Below are 21,835 nucleotides of genomic sequence, written 5' to 3' on the forward strand. Positions count from 1 at the left end.
TACACATTCAATGTTAGTTCCAAATATTAACATGTCATCAACATAGAGACAAATAATGACACCAACATTATTTTCAAATTTACAGTAAATGCACTTGTCAGCATCATTTACTTTGAAACCATAAGATAAGACTATTTTATCAAATTTCTCATGCCATTGAAGAGGAGCTTGCTTTAAACCATAAAGTGATTTAATTAGTTTGCAAACTTTCTTTTCTTGACCAGGTTTGACAAAACCTTCCGGTTGTTCCATATAAATTCTTCTTCTAAATCACCATTTAGAAAAGCTGTTTTTACATCCATTTGATGGATAACCATTTTATGAATGGAAGCAAGAGAAATTAGTAGTCGAATAGATGATATCCGAGCTACTGGAGCATATGTATCAAAATAGTCTATCCCGTGTCTTTGTTTAAAGCCTTTAGCAACTAATCTAGCTTTAAACTTATTTATTGATCCATCTGCGTTCAATTTCTTCTTAAAAATCCATTTACACCCTATAGGTTTCGCACCTGGGGGTAAATCTGAGAGAACCCAAGTTTGATTAGAAATAATCGAATTCATCTCATCATTAATGGCTTCTTTCCAAAATAATGAATCTCTTGAGTTCATAGCCTCAGAAAATGTAGAGGGTTCATCTCTCTCTACATTTAATATGAACCTAGTAATATTCTTGACTTCATATTTATCTCCTTCAACAAGATAAACTAGAAAGTCAGGTCCAAATGTGCGTTCAACTCTAGCTCTCTTACTTCTCCTAGGTTCAGGATCTTGTTGATCAGGACCTGGGTCACCACTAGTGTTATTTTGAACAGGTTGATGAATCTGTTTAGGAATAGAATTTTCAGAAATTGGATCATGAGAACTTGACTTAGTCAAATCCTCAAAAAATTCTACATCTACAGATTCAATGATATCACCAGTTTCCAGATCTAGAAAACGATAAGTTAGGCTATTATGAGAATAACCAATAAATACACACTTGTAGGTTCTAACTCCTAACTTTGGTCTCTTAGGATTGGGTTTTCTTACATAGGCAAGACACCCCCACACTTTGAGACGATTAAGATTAGGCTTCCTTTTGAACCAGAGTTCATAGGGGGTTACATTATTTTTCTTTGTTGGAACTCTATTCAAGATATAACAAGCAGAAAAATTGCTTCTCCCACTAACGAGTAAGATAATCCTGAACTAATTATCATAGCATTTACCATTTCAATTAAAGTTCTATTCTTTCTTTCTGCAACTCCATTTTGTTGCGGCGTGTAAGGAGCCGTAACTTGATGGATAATGCCATGAGTTTCACAAAACTTAATGAACTCATTTGGATAGTATTCACCACCCCTATCAGAACGTAGAATCTTAATTTTATGGTTAAGTTGATTTTCAACTTCTGCCTTAAAGATTCGAAATTTTCAAAAACTTCATCTTTAGTTTTCATTAAATAAATATATGCGTACTTTGAGTAATCATCAATGAAGGTAACAAAATATCTATTGCCTCCACGTGTTTTACTATTAAGATCGCATACATCACTATGAATAAGCTCTAAGATAGTAGATGTTCTTTCAACGGATTTAAAGGATTTTCTAGTTATCTTAGATTGAACACAGGTTTGGCATTTAGAAATATTCTCTAAGTTACACTTAGGAATAAGTCCTAGATTAATCATACGTTTAATTGAACCATAATTAACGTGTCCTAATCTACCATGCCACAAACATAATGAATCAACAACATACAAAACAGAAGAAATTTCATTATCTAAATTTAGGCGTATCATGCCATTACAAGAATAACCATGTCCCACAAATTCATTGTTCTTGGACAAGGTAAGTCGATCCGATTCATATACAAGCTTGAAACCTGATTTATTAAGCAAGTCTCCTGACACGAGATTCTTAGAGAGTTCTGGAACATGGAAAACATTGAAAAGAAGTACAGTTTTCCCAGAAGTGAATCTAAGACCCACAGTCCCAACTCCGAGAATGTTGGAAAGTGAACCGTTTGCCATTTTCACTTTTGTACCTTCACCACAAGGTTCATATCTTGTGTAGAGAATTTTATCATTACAGAAGTGATCTGTTGCTCCAGTGTCAACCCACCAACCACTTTTGTTTGACACAACATGTGCAAGTGAACGAGTATGGGAAACTGTTGCAATCATTGGTTCCTCTACCACCACTGTATTTGTTTCTTTCTTGAATTCCTTCTTTCGATGTCGGCATTCTCGTGCATAATGACCAGGCTTATTACAATAAAAACACTTGCTGTTTTTCTTCTTGTTTTTATCAGAATTCTTCTTAAAGGAGGAAGTTTTCTTAGGTTTTAACCTAAAATCAAATTTTTTGGGCTTATCACCCTCAATAAAGTTAACTTTGGTTTTCTCTATTTCTTCATCTTTATGTTCTCTATTACGAACATCTTCTTCTATACGAAGGTGACGTTGTAGAGATTCCAAAGTATACTTCTTCTCCTCATGTTTCATCTTCTTCTTATAACTTTTCCAGGATTGAGGAAGCTTTGATATGATAGCTCCCACTTGAAAATCTTCTGGAAGATCGATACCGGCAATCTTAAGATCCCCAACGATTAATTGAAGTTCATGTACTTGGGACAGAACTGGTTTATCGTTGGACATCTTAAACTCAAAATAATTACTAATAAGAAATTTTTGATTACTTGCCTCTTCTATTTTGTATTTGTTCTCCAAGGCTTTCCAGAGATCTTTGGCTGAGTTGATCGTACGGTAGATATCGTAAATCGAATTGGAGAGAGCATTAAGAATGTAGTTTTTGCACAGAAAATCATCCGCCTTTTGTTTCTTACGCCTTTCTTTCAATTCCGTACTGTCTTCTGGAGTAGCCTCAGGAATGAGTTCTAGATCATCATCTAGAACGTAGGCTATGTTTAGTGTAGTTAGAAAGAACAACACTTTCTGTTGCCATCTAGTAAAGTGTTGTCCATCAAATCGGTCAAGACGAGACATGTCTTGATTCATCATTTGGAGAGAATGAAATGTCGAAGCCTCCATCGAATAAGAGGATATTTGTCTAAAACTGTTGGAATTCTGACGAAGGAGGAAGAAAATTAACTTCTAGGCTCGAAAAGATTCGATCTCTTTTAGACAAATATTCTCCCCTACTGGTTGAACCAAAGTACACAAGGGATTGACGAACAAATGCCTTCAGGATACAAAGAAGCCTTACACTCAATACACTAAATCAGATTATGTACGATCTGATTTAGCCTAGAACACTCGGAAAATTAACAAACTGATGATGCCTATATCTTAAGCTTAGAGAGAGGAGAATACAGAAATTTTCGGTGAAGAAATCTGAATCCTGGTTGGCTTTTTATAGCCATTTCTGTGTCTGTTGACCATGAGTCATGATATAATGTCTCTTGGTCTAATAGCCGTTAGATTGTGCCTTATCTGAGATCTAACGATCTAGATTGCACCCTATCGAAAGAATGTGTCTCATGTCCTTTAATTAATACTTTTTAATTGAATCTGTTTGATCTAGTGGCTCTGATCGCGTCCAATCAGTTGCCATTTGATCTAACGGATCCGATCGTTACTATATCAATCCATCGCATCTGATCATCCTGATCAGGTACTACCTTAATCCAATGCATCGGATCGTTCTCGATTCGGTATTATTTCGATCCATCGTATCCGATCGGTTCCCGATCGGATACTAACTTGATCGTGCGGTGCTGATCGCACCCGATCCATCACACGTGATGGATCAACCACCACCGTTGGATGGTTTCGTATCCCGAAAACTTTAAGGCTCCCCAGCTCCTCGCGACGATGCGTACGTGCGAAGTGCCAAGTGCGCCTCAAAGCGCCCAATGCGCCCTAAACGCCCAATCGCCCTTTCGCACTCGCACGTGCACGTGGGCGTGCGCGTGCGCGGGTGGTGCTTCGCACCACCTCGAAGCACTGGATCAAAGCCTAAAGGTGTGACACAAATACAACTAACTATGTTGGCTATTACTTATAAGGTACACCACTTTCTAACTTGTGAGCGATGTGGGACTAAACCTTATATACACAAAAAACCTCAAAATCTAACTTAAGAAAAACAAACCAAAAAACTATAAAAATTCTTATTTTATTTTGAAAATATACAACAGGAACGAACCCCACCCAACTGTCAACAATCAATTGATGTTATGTGGCAGATTTTGTATGATGACTCATGTTGTTCAACCAATGTGGGTAGGACTTGGTCAAACATCTTCACATGAGGATTCATTCCATCCCAGTGATTATGTTCATCTAAATAAAGGAAACATGGATGTTTCCTTCAAATTTGTTAGTGTTTTACTGGGATGCATGCAAGGTTGTCCAACTTTTTTTTAATTAAATTTGGGTGTCTATACCCTGCTTTAGTGTGTTATATATAATTTCATTAATTGGGGTGTTATAGAAAAGTTTCTGTAGTAATAAAAGCTCTCTTAAAAAATGATTCTAAAAGACCGCTGGTGTGTGCCATCCTCCATACTATTTTATCAAGTTTTTAAATACAACTGTTGTTGATGATAGACTTTACACTTATTAATCATCATCGTCATTATCATCAAAGCTTTATCCCAACTATTTGGATCTGTTTAACGAATCTTTCCCTCGATTTGATTCTATCAAAAGAAAACAGCTCTGATTTCTGTTAGTTCAAATGTCTTCAAATTTTCCCTTATTAACTAACTTTATGTTGTCTTTAGTCTTCCTCTTTTTGTGTTCTATGTTTCTTTCATTTCCATAAATTTGATTTCTGATTGCTAAAAAGAAGCCAAAAAAGAGGGTAAGTGAAGTTAGATATAAGGCATACTATGCTCTATTTAACATATGGGTACATGAGAAGGTGAATCACAGAATGGAAATTAAAGGTCAAGATGAGAGATTCTTGGTAAGAAATGAAGAAATTGGGGAATCCTGGTGGAGTTGTTTTCAAAACTTATCAAATGAGGAGTGCATAATGCAAGAGATATATGAGAAATCCAAGAGCATGTATGTTTCCATATTATTAGGATTTCAGAAATAAAAACACTAGCAAAGGTGAAAACATATAGGCCTTTTGGATTGGATGGTATTTTGATAGAATTTTAGAAATGCATCGGAACTTTTAGATTGCCTTCACTAACTAAGCTATTCAATGATAGTTTAAAGATTAAAAAGATGTTGAATGAACGGAGAAAAATATTGTAGTATCTATATTTAAGAATAAAACAGACAAAAAATTGCACCAACTATCAAGGTATTGAACTCATGAGCCACACTATTAAACAATAGGAAAGAGTGTTGAACAAGGTTAAGACAAAAAAACATCTGATTTTATGCTAGTTACATCAACTATCGAGGAAATCTTTGTACTTTGACAAATGATAGAGAAGTTCAGAAAAAGATAAAACTCCAAATGATTTTTATTAACTTAGAGAAAGCATATAACAAAGGACCTAGAGAGTTCATTTGGCAGTTATTGGGAAAGAAAGGAGTGAAAAATGGATGTATTGATATAATTACGGATATATAAGAGAAAACAAATGAGTTTCCAGTTATAATTAGTTTGTATCAGGGATCGACTTTGAGTCTGTATGTATTTCTATTTAGAGATGAAGTAATTGCTCATATTCAGTAGCACATACCTTAGTGTACACTATTTACAGATCATACAATATTAGTTTATGAGACTAGAGAAGGAGTTGACATGATAAGACCGCAAAGTTGAGGATGCTGAGATGGATGAGTGAAAAGACTAACAGTGGTAAAATAAAAAATGAACCCGTTTGGAAAAATATAGTAATAGCTACAATAGGAGATAAAAACTAGGAGAAAATCGCTTAATATGATTTGGGCACATTCAATGATTACAACCCCAGTTAGAGAAAAAATAAATAAAAAAGATGCTATTTGAAGGTTCTAATAGAGCGAGAGGAAGACCCAAAAGAATGTAGATTGAGATGTTGAAAGTGAATATGGACACACTTTCAATAACAAAAAGCGTGGCTCTGGAAAAAATTGAATATATGAAAAGGGATTCGTTAAACTGACCCCAAATCTTTGGGAAAAAGGCTTCGATGATGATAAATTTATGTACTTATTAAATTGTAAATTTAAATTTTAATAAAATATAATACATGTGTATTGATGTATCAGCATTTTGGGTTTCTTGTGCTTGAAAGCGGACGTGTATCCGCGTCATCATCATTACATGTGTCCAACTGTTTTGTTTAGTGTTGGCTAACTTAGAAAATCTGTGATACATTACAGGTTTCCTTGCCATTATTGATCCTGCACGGAGAGGCTGATGTTGTAACTGACCCATCAGTGAGTAAGGCTTTGTATGAGAAGGCGTGCAGTTCAGACAAGAAGCTCCTCCTTTACAAAGATGCCTATCATTCACTTCTTGAAGGTGAAACAAATGAAATGATATTTCGAGTTTTTGATGATATCTTATCTTGGCTTGATGAGCGCAGCATCAGAAATGCCCCATGTTGATAAATTTTTCTTTCATTTGATTTCTGTACTATAGTATTAGTTGAGGCTAATATTATTTTTTGGAGATGCAAAAGATAGAAATAAATTGTGATCACACTTCAGTTTCATTGCTACTGACCTGTCAATATTATATTACAAGGTCTCTCTGTATTATGCTGAATAATTAAATTAATTCATAATATCGTTGCAGCAATTTGATTGATGTGCACATGGTACTTTAATTAAATTTCACTGAGAGGTTTGCAAATTTGCATCAATCACACAAAAGAGGATTAGCAACCATGCCTTAGTTTATGTTTCCTGATAGTTGGACATATAAGACTGTTGAAGTTTTAGGAAAACTATTAGTATATTTTATTTTCTGTCAAATAAAATCTAAGTTAGTATCTCAGATTATGATTAGGCATATTTTACTGTTTTTTGCAGTAATTAGATTTTCCTCTTTTATAGGAAAGTTAGTTACAGATTTGTTAGTATTCTAATTAGATTTTCCTTTTTTATAGGAAAGTAAGTTATAGATTTGATAGTATTCTTTGCTATATATAACCTTGTACTCAAGCATTATGATGAATAAGAAGAACAATTATTTTCTTTAAAATTACATAGTATCAGAGTCTCGTGCGCTCAATCCAGTTTTTTTTTCATAGCGAAAACGGTGATGACTGATGCAACAAGAAATCCTACTGCCTTTACAGATTCATCGGAAAGCATCAAATCTGTTGCTTCGACATCGAATGGCAATTATCTCTCGCAAACTTCCAACCTGCAACTCGTAGTTCACAAACTCGATGGGAAAAATTATCTCGAGTGGGCACAGTCTGTGAAATTGGTGATTAATGGAAGAGGGAAATTGGGGCATTTAATAGGAGAAGTGACAAAACCTGCTTCAAATGATCCGTTCCTGAAAAAATTGTGATATGAAATTCCCTTATCCTTGCATGGCTTATCAATTCTATGGAGCCAACGATTGGGAAGCCCTACCTTTTTTGACCGATAGTCAAGGAAGTTTGGGAGACTGTGCGAGATTGTTATTTAGACTTGGAGAATTCTTCCCAAATCTTCGATTTGAATATACGACTCTGGCAATCCAAGCAAGGGGGCCGTGAGGTTACCATTTATTACAATGAGATGGTGACTTTATGGCAAGAACTAGATCAATGTTATGATGATGATTGGGAGAATCCCAATGATTGTGCTCGTCACCAAAAAGGGAAGAGAATAATCAGGACTACATGTTCCTCGTAGGTCTCAATTGGTATCTGGATGAAGTTAGGGGACGGATTCTGGGTCAACGACCATTGCCTTCCACTCGTGAAGTTTTCTCTGAAGTCAAACGTGAGGAGTCTCGAAAAAAAATCATGTTGCGGAATCCAGAGCATAGTCTAAACCAAGAACCTGAGGGCTCAGCCTTTGTTACTAAGGGATCAGATTCCGAGGGAGATGAGCAAAAGAAGCCATGGTGTGAGCATTGCAAAAAACCTTGACACACAAAGGAGACCTGCTGGAAACTTCATAGTAAACTACCAAATTGGAAGAAGAATTCTGGTAGAGAAGGGCGTGCTTTTCACACTATAACAGACGAATCTCATGAGCACTAAATCAATTCAGAAACTGTCCCATTCACGAAGTAGCAGTTAGAGCATTTATATAAACTTTTTCAATCTCCAAAATTGTTTGTAAACCCGTCTTGTTCTTTGGCTCAAAAAGGTAATTCTTTCAATTCTGCATTTCTTAGTGAATTTGTTTTTCCAAATTCAAAAAATTCTTGGATCATCGATTCTGGAGCAATCAACTACATGACAGGTTGCTCAAAGTTATTTGTCTTTTACAGTTTTTGTGCAGGCAACAAAAAGGTCAAAATTGCAGATGATTCCCTCTCTGCTATAGCTAGAACCAGATCTATCCATCTTTTTTCCTTCCTTAATATTTCATAATGTTCTTCACGTTCCTAACCTGTCTTGCAACTTGTCGTCCATCAGTAAAATAACTTATGATCATAAGTGTCGTGCTTATATTTATCCTTTATATTGTGAGTTTCAGGAGTTGAGTTCGAGGAGGACGATGGGCAATGTTGGACTCTATGTCTTTGAAGATGGGACCAACTCAAGTAGACAAGACCACCGTTCCTGTTTCAATTCTATTTCTGTTTCTAAGGATAGTGAAATAATGTTATGGTACTATAGGCTAGGCCATCCAAGTTTTCAGTATTTAAAGTACTTGTTTCCAAAAAATTTTCAAAATTGTCCATCTTCTTTTGAATGCAAGATTTGTCAATTTGCTAAACATCATTGTGCATCTTTTTCTCCACAACCTTACACGGTCTCTAAACCATTCACTGTGATTCACAGTAATGTTTGGGGACCTTGTCGGGTTTTTACAAATTCTGAAAAAAGGTGGTTTGTTACGTTCATTGATGATCATACACGGTTAACTTGGATTTATCTAATGGAAGAAAAATTTGAAATGGAAACTATTTTTAAAATGTTTTATACTATGGTGCAGACACAATTTCATGAGAAAATTCAGATCTTTAGGAGCGATAATGACAAAGAATACTTTAATAAAGTTTTAGGAATTTTTTTCTTGGAAACAGGGATTGTTCATCAAAGCTCTTGTAATGACACTCCTCAATAAAATGGAATAGCTGAGAGAAAAAACAAACACCTGTTAGAAGTGGCTCGGGCATTACTTTTTACAAATAAGGTACCTAAATATCTTTGGGGTGAAGTCATTCTTACTGCAACTTACCTCATAAATCAAATGCCTTGTAAGGTTTTAAATTTTGAAATTCCTTTTAATGTTTTCCACAAGTTTTATCCGACAAATAGACTTTTATCATCTTTGCCTCTAAAAATATTTGGGTGTACTGTTTTTGTTCACATTCATGATCACAACCGAGGACAACTTGGAACCCCGTGCTAGGAAATGTGTGTTTGTTGGTTATGCTTATAATAAAAAAAGATACAAATGTTTTGACGCAGTTTCTAAAAAACTATTTGTCATCATGGATGTAACTTTAAAAAAAAAAACACTTTTTTTTAGTACTCATCTTCAGGGAGAGGAAAAATGAAGATTCGGACCATCTAGAATATTTTCAACTTGAGGAAATACCAGTTGTTCATTCTCCCACACCCTTAGTTTATTTTGAGAGTCCAAACATTATTGTACCAGATTTGAGTGAATCAAGTTCTTTAAATAATGAAATTGAAGGTCCATCTATAATGTCGTCTCATGATGATCATGATTCTAAAGAAACAAATAGGAAATAAACAGGTACCAAAATCACAGGGTTAATACCCTTTGATATTTGTCTATTCGTTAAGGAATACAACTCAAAGGAAAGAGTCAACTGATCTCTTGCACTGCCATGAGTCCACAAATCCTCCAGGTAACATTTCTTCTGAGTCTGCACAACTAGTTCAGTCTAATTCTGATCTTGGTCCCAAGTCCATGAGTCATAGGTTTGAGTCTAGTGAGTCCACCGATTCTACTATTCCCATTGTTGTCTAGAAAGGTGTAAGGTCATGTATCAGACACCCATTGTCAAATTATGTGTCATACAAAAATCTCTCATCCAATTTCTGTGTTTTTACCTCACAAGTGTCTTGTATGGAGATTCTAAAAAGTTTGCAGGATGCTCTAAAGGTTCTTGAGTGGAAAGATGTTGTTTCTGAGGAGATGAAGGCTCTTGAGAAAAACAAGACATGAGAAATAGTGAATCTACCAAGAAGGAAGACAACAGTGGGGTGTAAATGGGTGTTCACAGTTAAATACAAGTCAGACGGATCACTTAAAAAGTATAAAGCTAGGTTAGTTGCCAAAGGATTTACTCAGACCTAAGGTTTTGACTATCTGGAAACCTTTGCACTTATAGCAAAGCTAAATACTGTGAGAGTTCTCATGTCACTTGCAGCAAATCTTGATTGGCCTCTACAGCAATTAGATGTGAAAAATGCTTTCCTTAATGGTGACTTGGAGGAAGATGTATATATGGATGCACCCCCTTAGTGTTGCACATATGTATGGGGTAACTTGGTCATGTGGCAAAGAAAAAAACAAAACGTGGTTAGGAGAAGTAGTGTCTAAGGAGAGTATCGTTGTCATGCCCCGAAATCTCAACATGAATCCCTATGATTCATCAGTCAAAATCTTGAGGTATGAGATAACCAATCACACAACTTGTTATAACATTTGTAGACACCTCGATTTGAACGGGCCCTCACTTGAAAGGGCCCAAAAATAGTAGGGTTTCAATAAGTTCGACCAACGGGCCTCAATGGCCCGAATCATCGAAAAATGATACTTTCGCCGAAACCCAAGCCACTAACACCTTTCAATGGGTTAGTAGTGAAAGCGCCCTCGATCCGCGGGGTGCACGGATCCGCTTTTGACCCTTGAGGTTTGGGAGTCGCCACCTAGTTATTACGGTCTAGGAACCAAATTGACCCTACAATGGATAAAAAGAACTAATCTACTATAGAAATCTGAATCCGGGAATCATGTTACGGGGTTGGAAGGTGTTAGGCACCAACCCCGCCCGGCCAATGCCGGTCTCTACTTATCCCAAATAGATCTACATTGCTAATGATAAACCTAGATTAAAAAAATAATAAAAAACCTTACCTTCGATCTGCAAAAGTACTATTCCCTCAGATCTGAAAAGCAGTTCCTTGTACCGTACTCCTTGCTTCGCTTTGTCTCCGGATCTGATTTCTGATCTCCGAGGTAAGGTGTCTCTTTCTTGGATCTGGATGCTTTGAATTTGTGGTGGATTTTTGGGGTGTTTTTGAAAGGTTTTTGGATGTTTTTTAGGCTAAAATCGGAGTAGGGGTGTTAGGGAAGGAGTTGGGACTCCAAAATTAGGGTTTTGGGGAGGTTGTGGAGGCTTCTTCACCTACTTTTTCTCGGGTTTCTTCTTTTATACGAAAATGGGGTGTGGAGGCTCTTATTTATAAAGTTTTTTAGAAGCATTAGGGTTTGATTAGGGTTTCTTTTAGGGTTTCAATTAGGGTTTTGACTTAGTCTTTAGGGTTTTAGGGTTTTGACTTTAGTCTTATGAGATTGACTTGATTAGTTTTAGATTAGGGTTTGGATTTAGGGTTTTGACCTTAGTCTTATGAGATTGACTTGATTAGGGTTTTGATTTAGGGTTTTGATTTAGGGTTTTGACCTTAGTCTTATGAGATTGACTCGATTAGTTTAGATTAGGGTTTTGACTTTAGTCTTAATTGATTGACTTTTAATATCTTGACTTTAGTCTTGCTTAATTGACTTTAATTTTGACTTCAGTCTCACTTGATTGACTTTAATACCTTGACTTCAGTCTTGCTTGATTTACTTTTAATTTTTGGAGAACCTCCCTCTAAAATATCTTTAATTCTTTGGACCCCCAAATGGAGGGGTCCTTAAAGAAATATCCCACGAACCCTCAACAATTTTGCCTGAGGGTCCAATTAATCGATTTTTGAGGTTCAAAGTTTTGAATTAATTTCATTAATGTTTCACTTTAAATATTTAATGTTTTATTTATTAATTTCGAATTTTTTAATTATGAGAATTGTGAAATTACCGTTTTGCCCCCGGAGAGGACTTTTCACGTTTCAAGTCGGTTTTTAATGTTCTAGGATGTTTTAGAATCGGTTTTTCGTAAGGAATTCAATGAGAATGTTAGTTTGTGTCATTTATGAAAATTGTTATGTGAAATTATTGTGAATTTTATGAGGGGCATTTTCGTAATTTTGTCAAATTCTGTTAAAATTGGTGAAATGATTTATTTGGTTCCGATTTGTTATTTTATGTGTTCGAGAGAGTTTTCCTAAGCGTAACGTAGGCTCTAGGGTTGTTTTGAGGTTAGGGGTATTTTGGTAATTTAATCATTTTTAGTGATTTTTATCGTGAAGCTTCTTTTTGGTTTGCAAGATGATGATTTCTAGGTTTCTGGAGTCGCATTTTCCTAGCGTAGCGTGGTTTCTAAGTTTTGTCAGTTTGAGATACCTCATCCGGATTTCTGAAACATATCTGGTAACAAAATAAAGCATTGGAATAGACATCCATCATTGGGAATCTTTGCGATCGGGTTGACGACTTGATTAATCAGGCGGATGCAAAAATGGGGTGTCTACAAGTAGGTCCACCAAAAGGGCTCGGCACACTCCCATCCACCCCGCTCCCTGCAAAATATCGATTTTCCAACAAAAGGGGCCAACGGGCCCCTAAGGCCCAAAAACATCAAAGGTGGTGACTTCGGTCAAATCAATGTTCTTAAGACCACCCCAGGGTCTCGAGGACTCGCAAAAAGGGTGGTGACCCATCCTACAGTTGTTCAACGTCGTCGCTCCGCACTCGCGTGCAAAAACCGATAACGAGCCCAAAAGCCCGATTCGCCAACACGTGGCATTTTAATTAAATCAATGATTTCAAAATCAAAAAAATCAAAAAAATCAAAAGAAAAATAATATGAGACTTGGGATGCCTACCCCTTCATCCAACCTTCACCGTTCCATCTCCAAATCCGATATCCAATCCAAAACAACCCACAACCCTTCTAAACCCAAGCCCAATACATTAAAAGCCCATAAACCACTATCCATACCCCATTCACTATCCAACCCACCACCCAACCCATCAACCCTTACCCACATCAACCAATCAACCCCTCAACATCAAAAGATGACACTTGTCATCACCATCCTTCACCTCCCTCATCCAATCACCCACTCCCATCACCATGCTCTAAACAACCCATCTAAAATCACCTCAACCCATACCCTACCCTAACCTAACCTACCCCCATCCTCTAACATCAATAACCAACCATCCTTCACCCATACCCTAACCCATCACCATTATCTAACATCATCAACCACCCACATCATCACCCATACCTCTACCCATCATCTTCCTTAAAACACTCCAATAAAATCAACTCAACCCATACTTCCTTCATCATCAATCAACTAACCCATTTCTCTCTCTCTAATCAAACAACCCCCATCAACCAATCAACCAATCTCATCACCTCACCCCCTCATCATGATTGCCATATGGCATCATCTCCTTTCTCCTCCCAAAAACTAACTTAACAACCTCTTACACAACCCATTCTCCTAAATCTACACACCTCACCTCATCAACCAACCTAACACTCATTCTCTAAACCACTCTCTTACACCCCCACTCCACCACCAACCATCACTCATGTCAACCCATCAAACACTCTACCCAAATGGGTTTGGGTAGAATCCAACCCATTTAGGTCTAAACCTCACCCATTTTCATTCATTACACATTTACCCTCCATTTCACCTTAAATTTCACATCCCTCACTCCTAAATCCTATACCATTACCCCTTCTCTCACATTTCAACCCCATTATACCCCCAAACCCCCTCCAAACACCTATATATACCTCCCCTCTCACCCCAAAAAGGGGTAGACACACACACCAAGTTTCCATAAGAAAAAAATCTACTCTATCTACTCCTCCTCACTACTCTCTTATAACACACTCTAAGAGAAATAACTTCACTCAACTCACCAAAGACTAAAGAGAATTCAAAGAAGAAGAAGAAGAAGAAAAAGAAGAAGAAGGAATCCAAGAGTACAAGGTGGGAGCAATCAACACCCCCCCCCCCTTTTTTTTCCTTTCTCTACCCTCTCCTCTTCCCTCTTCTATCTTCCCCCTCTTTTCATTTCACTTTAAATGAGTTGAGCATGAATGGACCTCAAGGCTTGGATCTACAAGGATCATCTCCATTGATGAGATGATCCTATGATCAAGCCAAAATTAAATCCTACTTAGGGAACAAATATACCCATGGGACACACCTTCCACTTTCTTTTAAAAAATCAAAATGACCGAGTTATTTGAGGTTACCGCCATGTGGCGGGGAGAAAGGGGTGCCTAACACCTTCCCTTTTCTCCAACGGAGCCGCTTACCCGAACCTCTAGGTTTGATCAACCCTATCCGTTGCGAGTCACTAACGTCAAAAATGGCAATTTTTCGACAAGGCACACACCGGGTGACCATTCACACCCATTTCCAATCTGAATGGTGGCGACTCCAATATTTAGTAGTTGTGGTCGTCATGACGACGAAAACCACGTAGCTACAACATTCACAAGCAATAACACTTATACAAAAAGAAAATATACGCAGCGGAAAAACATTTGACTGACATCAATACAAGAGTCTAGAGTAAGCGGAACAATTGTCAAGCACTGATATCATTAAAATCCTCAATCTCATAATACATTAGATTACAAAAATTTTTAAACTAACATGTTCTTTATCTACAAGCAAAAATCGCTAGGAGCCTCTACTAATCCTCAAAGACATAGCGGTAGTAAAACATCAATCTGATCTTTCTCAAGGACCTCTTCAAAAGACTCCTCAAAGAACGACTCTTCAATAGCTGAATAATTTGTAAGGGTAATGATAGGTTGAGTAATAAGGGAGTGTTACTTAGTAGGATAAGCGTTATTCTAACAGCGAGTCATACATGCACGAGTAATCACCAGAACAGTTAAATAATACAAGTTTTTCATAATTTAACATACGATAAATGTCTAAGCATACTCAATAAACAGTTATAAAAGTTTTCAATTTATCATTTAAATCATTTAAAGTAACGTACGTATCTTTCAAATGAAAACATCTATCAACGTTACAAAATAAGGAAAATATACATAATAAGAATATGGTGGTGTAGTCGATAAGAGAACAGAGGAATACACCAATATAACCACCTCGGCTAAAAGCAATTCATTATTCCAGACTTTCAATCTGATGTGGAATCCCATTGTTATAATCTGATTTTGTGGTCGGTCTAGCATACCACAGTTGGATGACTATTTATCCGGCTTAGACTGGCCATTGACTAAAAACCCAATATTGAGTTCAACTAACGGTAAAGTCGACCGTTTGACGACTACAAACTAACAGTGATCACTAACTAGCCCAAGAGACCCCTCGCGTTAAAGCCTATCAAGAGGCAATGCATGTGAACCCCGCCTACCTCTACACTATACAAAGATCGCTTTTACATATAACGTTCCCCAGGAAATAAGTAGGAGAAATTTTTGGATCTTATAAACTGTAATATGCTCTATAAGATATCCCATACTATCGAAGAGCATATGACATTTAACGCTATCATAGATTGACTCGCTGCTTCCAAATACACGGCAACGCGTCACTCTTTATGGATTTTCTATGAACCTTAATAAATAAATAAATTGAAACTAAACTAAATATTTGGATTTTTTTTTTCGAATTGCTGATTTTTCGTCGAAAGTTGATTAAAATAGATCCAAACCTTACACTACTTATAAAATACATAAAATACTTCAAATGAATTAAAATAAATAAAAACAAATCATGCAAACATGATCTAATACGTTCAAATATGTATAAATGTAATGAAACGATCAATCTATCGAAGATCACATGGATTTTTTATGAAATTATTCTATGACTAGAAGGTAGAAGGGAAAGCAACCTACTTTGGGTTATTCTCTACGGCTCAACGGAGTCTAAGGATCACCTCTGACCCATCTCAAAGATTTTTCTCTGACGAAAATCGATGTTTCTAGCATCTATGCTTAACCCTCGACGAGATGAACAACTTTCCTTCTTGCAGTAAATCTCGGATCGTTTTCGTTTGGCGTAGATCTGAGTTGAAAATCACAAGAAAAAATGATTTAGTTTTATTTAGAAAGGAGAATAAGATAAATCAGATTTTTCTAATTAGGGATTGATATTTATAGCTTAAGTTGAGACGTACGCGTCATTTCAGGAATTATTTTTCCCGAAGGCTGATTTGGACATTCTTATACTCTATTTCAAGTGTTTTTTCGGCATGAATCTAATGGTATGATCGGATTCCTCAAATTATATCTCAAAGTGTCGTTATTAATTTGGAATTACTTGATGTGAAACTCGAGGATTTAGTAACATTTTCGATCGACTTTTGATTAAGTCGTGATTACAGGTTAAAGTATGTTTTTCGACCCTTCTGAATCTATTGGTGGAATTAATTTTCCTCAAATATTAAAAATTAAGGATCCATACTTTTGAATCAACGTAAAAATTTAAAATTCTTTTTTCGAGATACATATTAAGATTTTTAGGTCATTACAATCGTACTATGGCTCGCGGAATTTGTGAGATGTTATGGCTAAAGAGGGTACTAGAAGAGTTGAGAATATCGGTTAATAAGCCAATGAAATTGTACTGCGACAACAAAGCTGTCAACAACATTGCACAGAATCCAATGTAACATGATCGTAGAAAGCACGTGGAGATTGATAGACACTTCATAAAAGAGAAAATTGACGATGGAGCTATTTATATGCCCTTTGTTCCAATAATGCAATAAATAACTGATATCCTCACCAAGGGATTATTTAGACCTAACTTCGAACTTCTTGTTAGCAAGTTGGGCATGATTGATATTTATGCACCAACTTGAGGGGGGTGTCGAAGTTTTAGGAAAACTGTTAGGATATTTTATTTTTTATCAAATAAAATCTGAGTTAATATCTCAGATTATGATTAGGCATATTTTTCTATTTTTTACAATAATTAGACTTCCCTCTTTTATAGGAAAGTAAGTTACAAATTTGTTAATATTCTAATTAGATTTTCCTCTTTTATAAGAAAGTAAGTTATAGATTTGTTAGTATTCTTTGCTATATATACCTTTGTTAAATAAGTCTGTTATTATTATGTTTCTAAGTCTGTGTGTCCTTTGATTAGGGTTAATTAATCAAAACTTATCTCTCTAATTTTCAATTTGGTATCAGAGCTAGGCTCTCTCGACCTCAACCATTGCTTCGTCTGCTATAACTTTATCATCTTTTTTTTTCTTAAATCACCTTCACACACCTCTCGTCTTCAATCCTTATCACCCCTACGGGGGTTCTCTTCCACTCTACACCCTAATCGCAGTATGCGATAAGAGTTTGAAATCTGTTTGGAGCCTGTGATCAGGCTGTTCTATCAGCAAGGCTGTTGGTTGGAGTTCACGATAACAACAACATGATGGTATAGTGTTGGTTTGCTGAAGATCAAGTCTGCAACTTCTCCAAAGTGCTTTGCGACCACAGTTTGAACCTGCGATGCTAGTGTTAGGCTGTTTAGAAGCTTACGATCACAGCAGATTGCTGTTATGACCTCTACGACCACAACAGAAGGGTGTGTTTGAACCTACGATCACTGCAGAGGTGCAGTTTGGGGCTGGCGAACATAGCAGAACCCTTGTTTGAGATTTACCATTACTGTAGAGGTGCAGTTAAGGGTCTACGATCACAACAGACCCAGTTTTGGAGGCTGCGATCATAGCAGAACCCTTGTTTGAGGTTTATCATCGCTGCAGAGGTGCAGTTAGGGGTCTACGATCATAGCAGAACCTGTTTTGGAGGCTGAGATCACTTCAGATTTACTCTTGGGTGGCTACGATCACTGCAGACCTTGTTTTTCCTTCTTTTTTTATTTTCTTGGAGGTTGCGATCACTTCAAATTCTTTGGCTGGAAGCTACGTTCACATTTGTCTTGGTGTTTGAGAACAACAGTCGAAGAAGAAAAAAAAATCTTATTTTTTAGTTTGACCTCCCTTCAAGCCAAAACACATAGATATATATATATTTTTTATGGCCTCCGACATGTCTTCTTCCTCGCTCATCGGTGATAGTGCTGGTTCCGGAGGTCATTCCTCTCATTCGACCGACATTCTAGGCATCCAAATTATCACTGTGAAGTTAGATGGCCCTAATTATCTTCTTTGGGCTCGATCGGTTGAAATGTTTATTGGTGGAAAAGGAAAGATCAGTTACCTCACAGGGGCGACAAACCAACCGGCACCAACTGACTCTACTTATCCCCAATGGTTTGCTAATGACTCTATGGTCTGGTCTTGGTTAGTTACATCTATGCAACCACACATTGCAGCTGGTTTCATGTTCTCCACAACAGCAAAACAGATATGGGATTCCGCAAAGAATATCTATTCGCAACGTCAAAACAATATCCGGATCTTTAACTTGAAGCATGAGATTTCTTGCCTTTCACAGGGTGACTCTTCAGTCACCTTCTATATATCACAGTTACGTCCTCGATGGGAAGAGTTATCCTTCTACTCCTCGTCCTATGCTTGGAAGGACTCTGTTGATGAGGAATTATATGCATCGATTCTAAATAAGAATCGAGTATTTCAGTTTCTAGCCGGACTACGGGATGAGTTTAAGTATACGAGAGTTCATTTATTGGGTATGGATCATTTTCCATCCCTACAGACTGCATATTCTTATGTCTTGGCTGATGAGAGTCGTCGCGCAGCTGTACTACCTCATTCTTCAGGAGATCACTCAGTTATGTTTGCTCGCCTACCTTCTCCACAGCCTCCTAGTGGGGCTATACCTACTCATCAGCGACATAAGTGTGATCATTGTGGGAAGTTGGGTCATGAGAAGGCTCGGTGTTATGCACTTCATAGTCTTCCTCCTCACCAACAGCGACACCAGTCTCAACGTTCTTCAGCTCATGTAGTCTCTTAGCCAACTATTGACTTAGCACCTTCTGTAATTACTACCTTCTCCTCAGATTCGGTATCTCTGTCCCAAGCCGAACTTGACAAGTTCAGGAATTTCTTCAATCAGATGAAGACTTCATCTCATCCAGTCTCTATATTCGCTAAATCAGGTACCTTTGCATCTGCACACAGTGTTTCCACCACTTCCTCACTATGGATCATTGATTCTGGTGCCTCTGATAACATGACTGGTATGTCCTCCTTATTTAAAACCTATAGTGTGTGTTCTGGTCATCGCAAGGTTCACCTTGCGGATGGTTCTTTATCTTCTATAGCTAGTCAAGGTCATTTACATGTTACATCTTTGTTATTTTTAACTAACACACTACATGTTCCTCAACTTACTACTAATCTTATCTCCGTTAGTAGTCTTACCAAAAATTTGAATTGTAGTGTAATCTTTTATCCTTCTCATCATGTCTTTCAGGATCTGGGGTCGAAGAGGACGATTGGCACTGGACGTGAAGTGAATGGCTTGTATATCTTGGACGTACCAAGTTCACCTAGCACTCATTCTCTCTCTAAGTTTAGTAGTAGTAGTCAGTCTAATAAGGCTCTTGTAATGCGTTGGCATTTACGCTTAGACCATATTTCCTTTGGCTATTTGAAACACATGTTCCTTGATTTATTTAATAATAATAATTTGCTTGATTTTTCTTGTGAAACCTGCCAATTAGCTAAACATGTGCGTTCTTATATCCTATTAGCATGAATACTACTGCACCTGCTATGTTTGACCTAATTCATTCTGATGTGTGGGGTCCTTCCCCTATCACATCCACTTTTGGTTTTCGTTATTTTGTCTTGTTCATTGATGAGCACAGTCGTACTACTTGGGTTTATCTTATGAAACACAAAAGTGAAGCTTATGGGATCTTCAAGCAATTTTTTGCTATGGTTCATACCCAGTTTGGTCGCACTGTCAAAACCTTCCGTTCTGATCATGGTACGGAGTACACCTATAGTGAGGTTGTGAAACTTTGTTTAAAGTCTGGCATTGAGCACCAAATGTCCAATGTCAAGACTCCTCAACAAAATGGTCGATCCAAAAGAAAAAATCGTCATATTCTGGAGTTAGCCCGTGCCCTCTATATTGGCATGAACGTGCCACAATCCTATTGAGCCGATGCAGTTCTTACTGCTGTTTACATTATTAATCTGTCCCCCTCCCGAGCTCTTCAGTTTGCCACGCCCCTCTCTCTGCTACGTCCAGATCGTCCATTATTTTCACTTCCTCCACGCATGTTTGGGTGTGTCTGCTTTGTTCAAATTCTTGACCAAACTCGTACTAAACTTGACCCTAAGGCCATGAAATGTATCTTTCTGGGTTATTCCTCTACCCAGAAAGGATACCGTTGTTACCATCCTCCTTCTCGACGGCGTTTCATTTCTCGGGATGTTTCGTTTTTTAAGCATACTCCGTACTACAATGGGTCTGTTGGCATTCAATTTGAGTGGTTTCCCTTAGATTCTTTTGATGATCCCTTACCTTCTTTATTTCCTCTTCCCATGCCCGTTCCTCCTTCTTCACCCTTTGTTAGTTTATCACCTCCTCCACTACAGGTTTACTTTCGGCGTCCACGCGATACTACCATAACTTCTATGCCAGACCAGCTCTCCTCATCGCCTCCAGTTTCGCCTCCGTCTGTACCTTGTGATGATCATCCTATCGCCACTCGTAAGGGTAAGCGCACTTGTATTTATCTTATTTCTAATTATATATCTGATTCTGTCCTCTCACCCTCCTATCGGAGTTTTCTTGCCTCTGTTTCTACTGTTTCTTTTCCTACTACTGTTGTAGATGCTATTACCCATCCTGAGTGGCGAGCAGCTATGATTAATGAATTGAATGCTCTAGAAAAGACTCAAACTTGGGAAATTGTACATCTTCCACCTAGAAGGAAAGCTGTGGGTTGTCGTTGGGTCTTCACACTTAAGCATAATCCGGATGGTTCTATTGCTCGTTATAAGGCACGTCTGGTGGCCAAGGGTTATGCTCAGACTTATGGGATTGATTATCAGGAGACGTTTGCTCCGGTTGTCAAAATGATCACCATTCGCGTTCTCCTTTCTGTTGTCGCCATTAAAGGGTGGCCTCTCTTTCAGTTGGATGTGAAGAGTGCATTTCTCAATTGTGATCTTCAGGAAGAAGTCTATATGATCCAACCTCCTGGGTTTCTTACATCTGCTTCTCCTGCACATGTCTGTCGCTTTCGTCGTTCTCTCTATGGTCTAAAGCAGTCTCCTCGTGCATGGTCTGAGCGTTTTACTAAGGCCATGCAGCAGTTTGGATTCCATCAGAGTTTTGCTGATCACACCCTCTTCTTGCGTCATTCCCACGGCAAAATCGTTGCTTTAATTGTTTATGTCGATGACATTGTTCTTACTGGAGATGATAACGATGACATTACCGCAGTCAAAACTTACTTAGGACGTCAATTTGAGATTAAAGATCTGGGACATCTTCGTTATTTTCTAGGTATTGAGGTTGCGCGATCCCATTCTGGTATATTTATTTCTCAGCGTAAGTATGTCCTCGATTTACTCAGTGACTCTGGTCAGCTTGGTTCTCGTCCAGCTGATACTCCTATTGAGCAGAATCACAGGTTGACTGATTCTGAGGGGGAGTGTGTGTCGGATATTGGCCAGTATCAGCGTCTTGTGGGCAAATTGATCTACTTGTCTATGACTCGCCCCGACATTGCCTATGCTGTTAGTGTTGTCAATCAGTTTATGCACT

The 21,835-nt window shown here is 37.6% G+C and overlaps 1 protein-coding gene across 9 annotated transcripts in view; it reads left to right on the top strand.

The window, feature by feature from the left end:
* LOC147406076 (caffeoylshikimate esterase-like) overlaps positions 1-21,835 on the top strand; it is an 82,271-nt gene that overhangs the window by 49,535 nt on the left and 10,901 nt on the right. For 2 of the 9 annotated variants that reach the window (XM_086433985.1, XM_086433987.1), the window contains exons 9-10: positions 6,277-6,418; positions 7,200-8,499. In XM_086433985.1, the coding sequence (XP_086290111.1) occupies positions 6,277-6,418; positions 7,200-7,420 (363 nt within the window). In that variant the 3' untranslated portion in view covers positions 7,421-8,499. Of the gene's footprint in view, positions 1-6,276; positions 6,419-7,199; positions 8,504-8,544; positions 9,579-19,522; positions 19,676-21,835 lie in introns of those variants that run through there. The other 7 variants (XM_086433995.1, XM_086433994.1, XR_015176271.1 and 4 more) reach the window with 6 other exon arrangements.

This window comes from Akebia trifoliata, chromosome 3, assembly GCF_017979445.1.
Source record: "Akebia trifoliata isolate Shusen 1 chromosome 3, ASM1797944v1, whole genome shotgun sequence".
Taxonomy (NCBI): Eukaryota; Viridiplantae; Streptophyta; class Magnoliopsida; order Ranunculales; family Lardizabalaceae; genus Akebia; species Akebia trifoliata.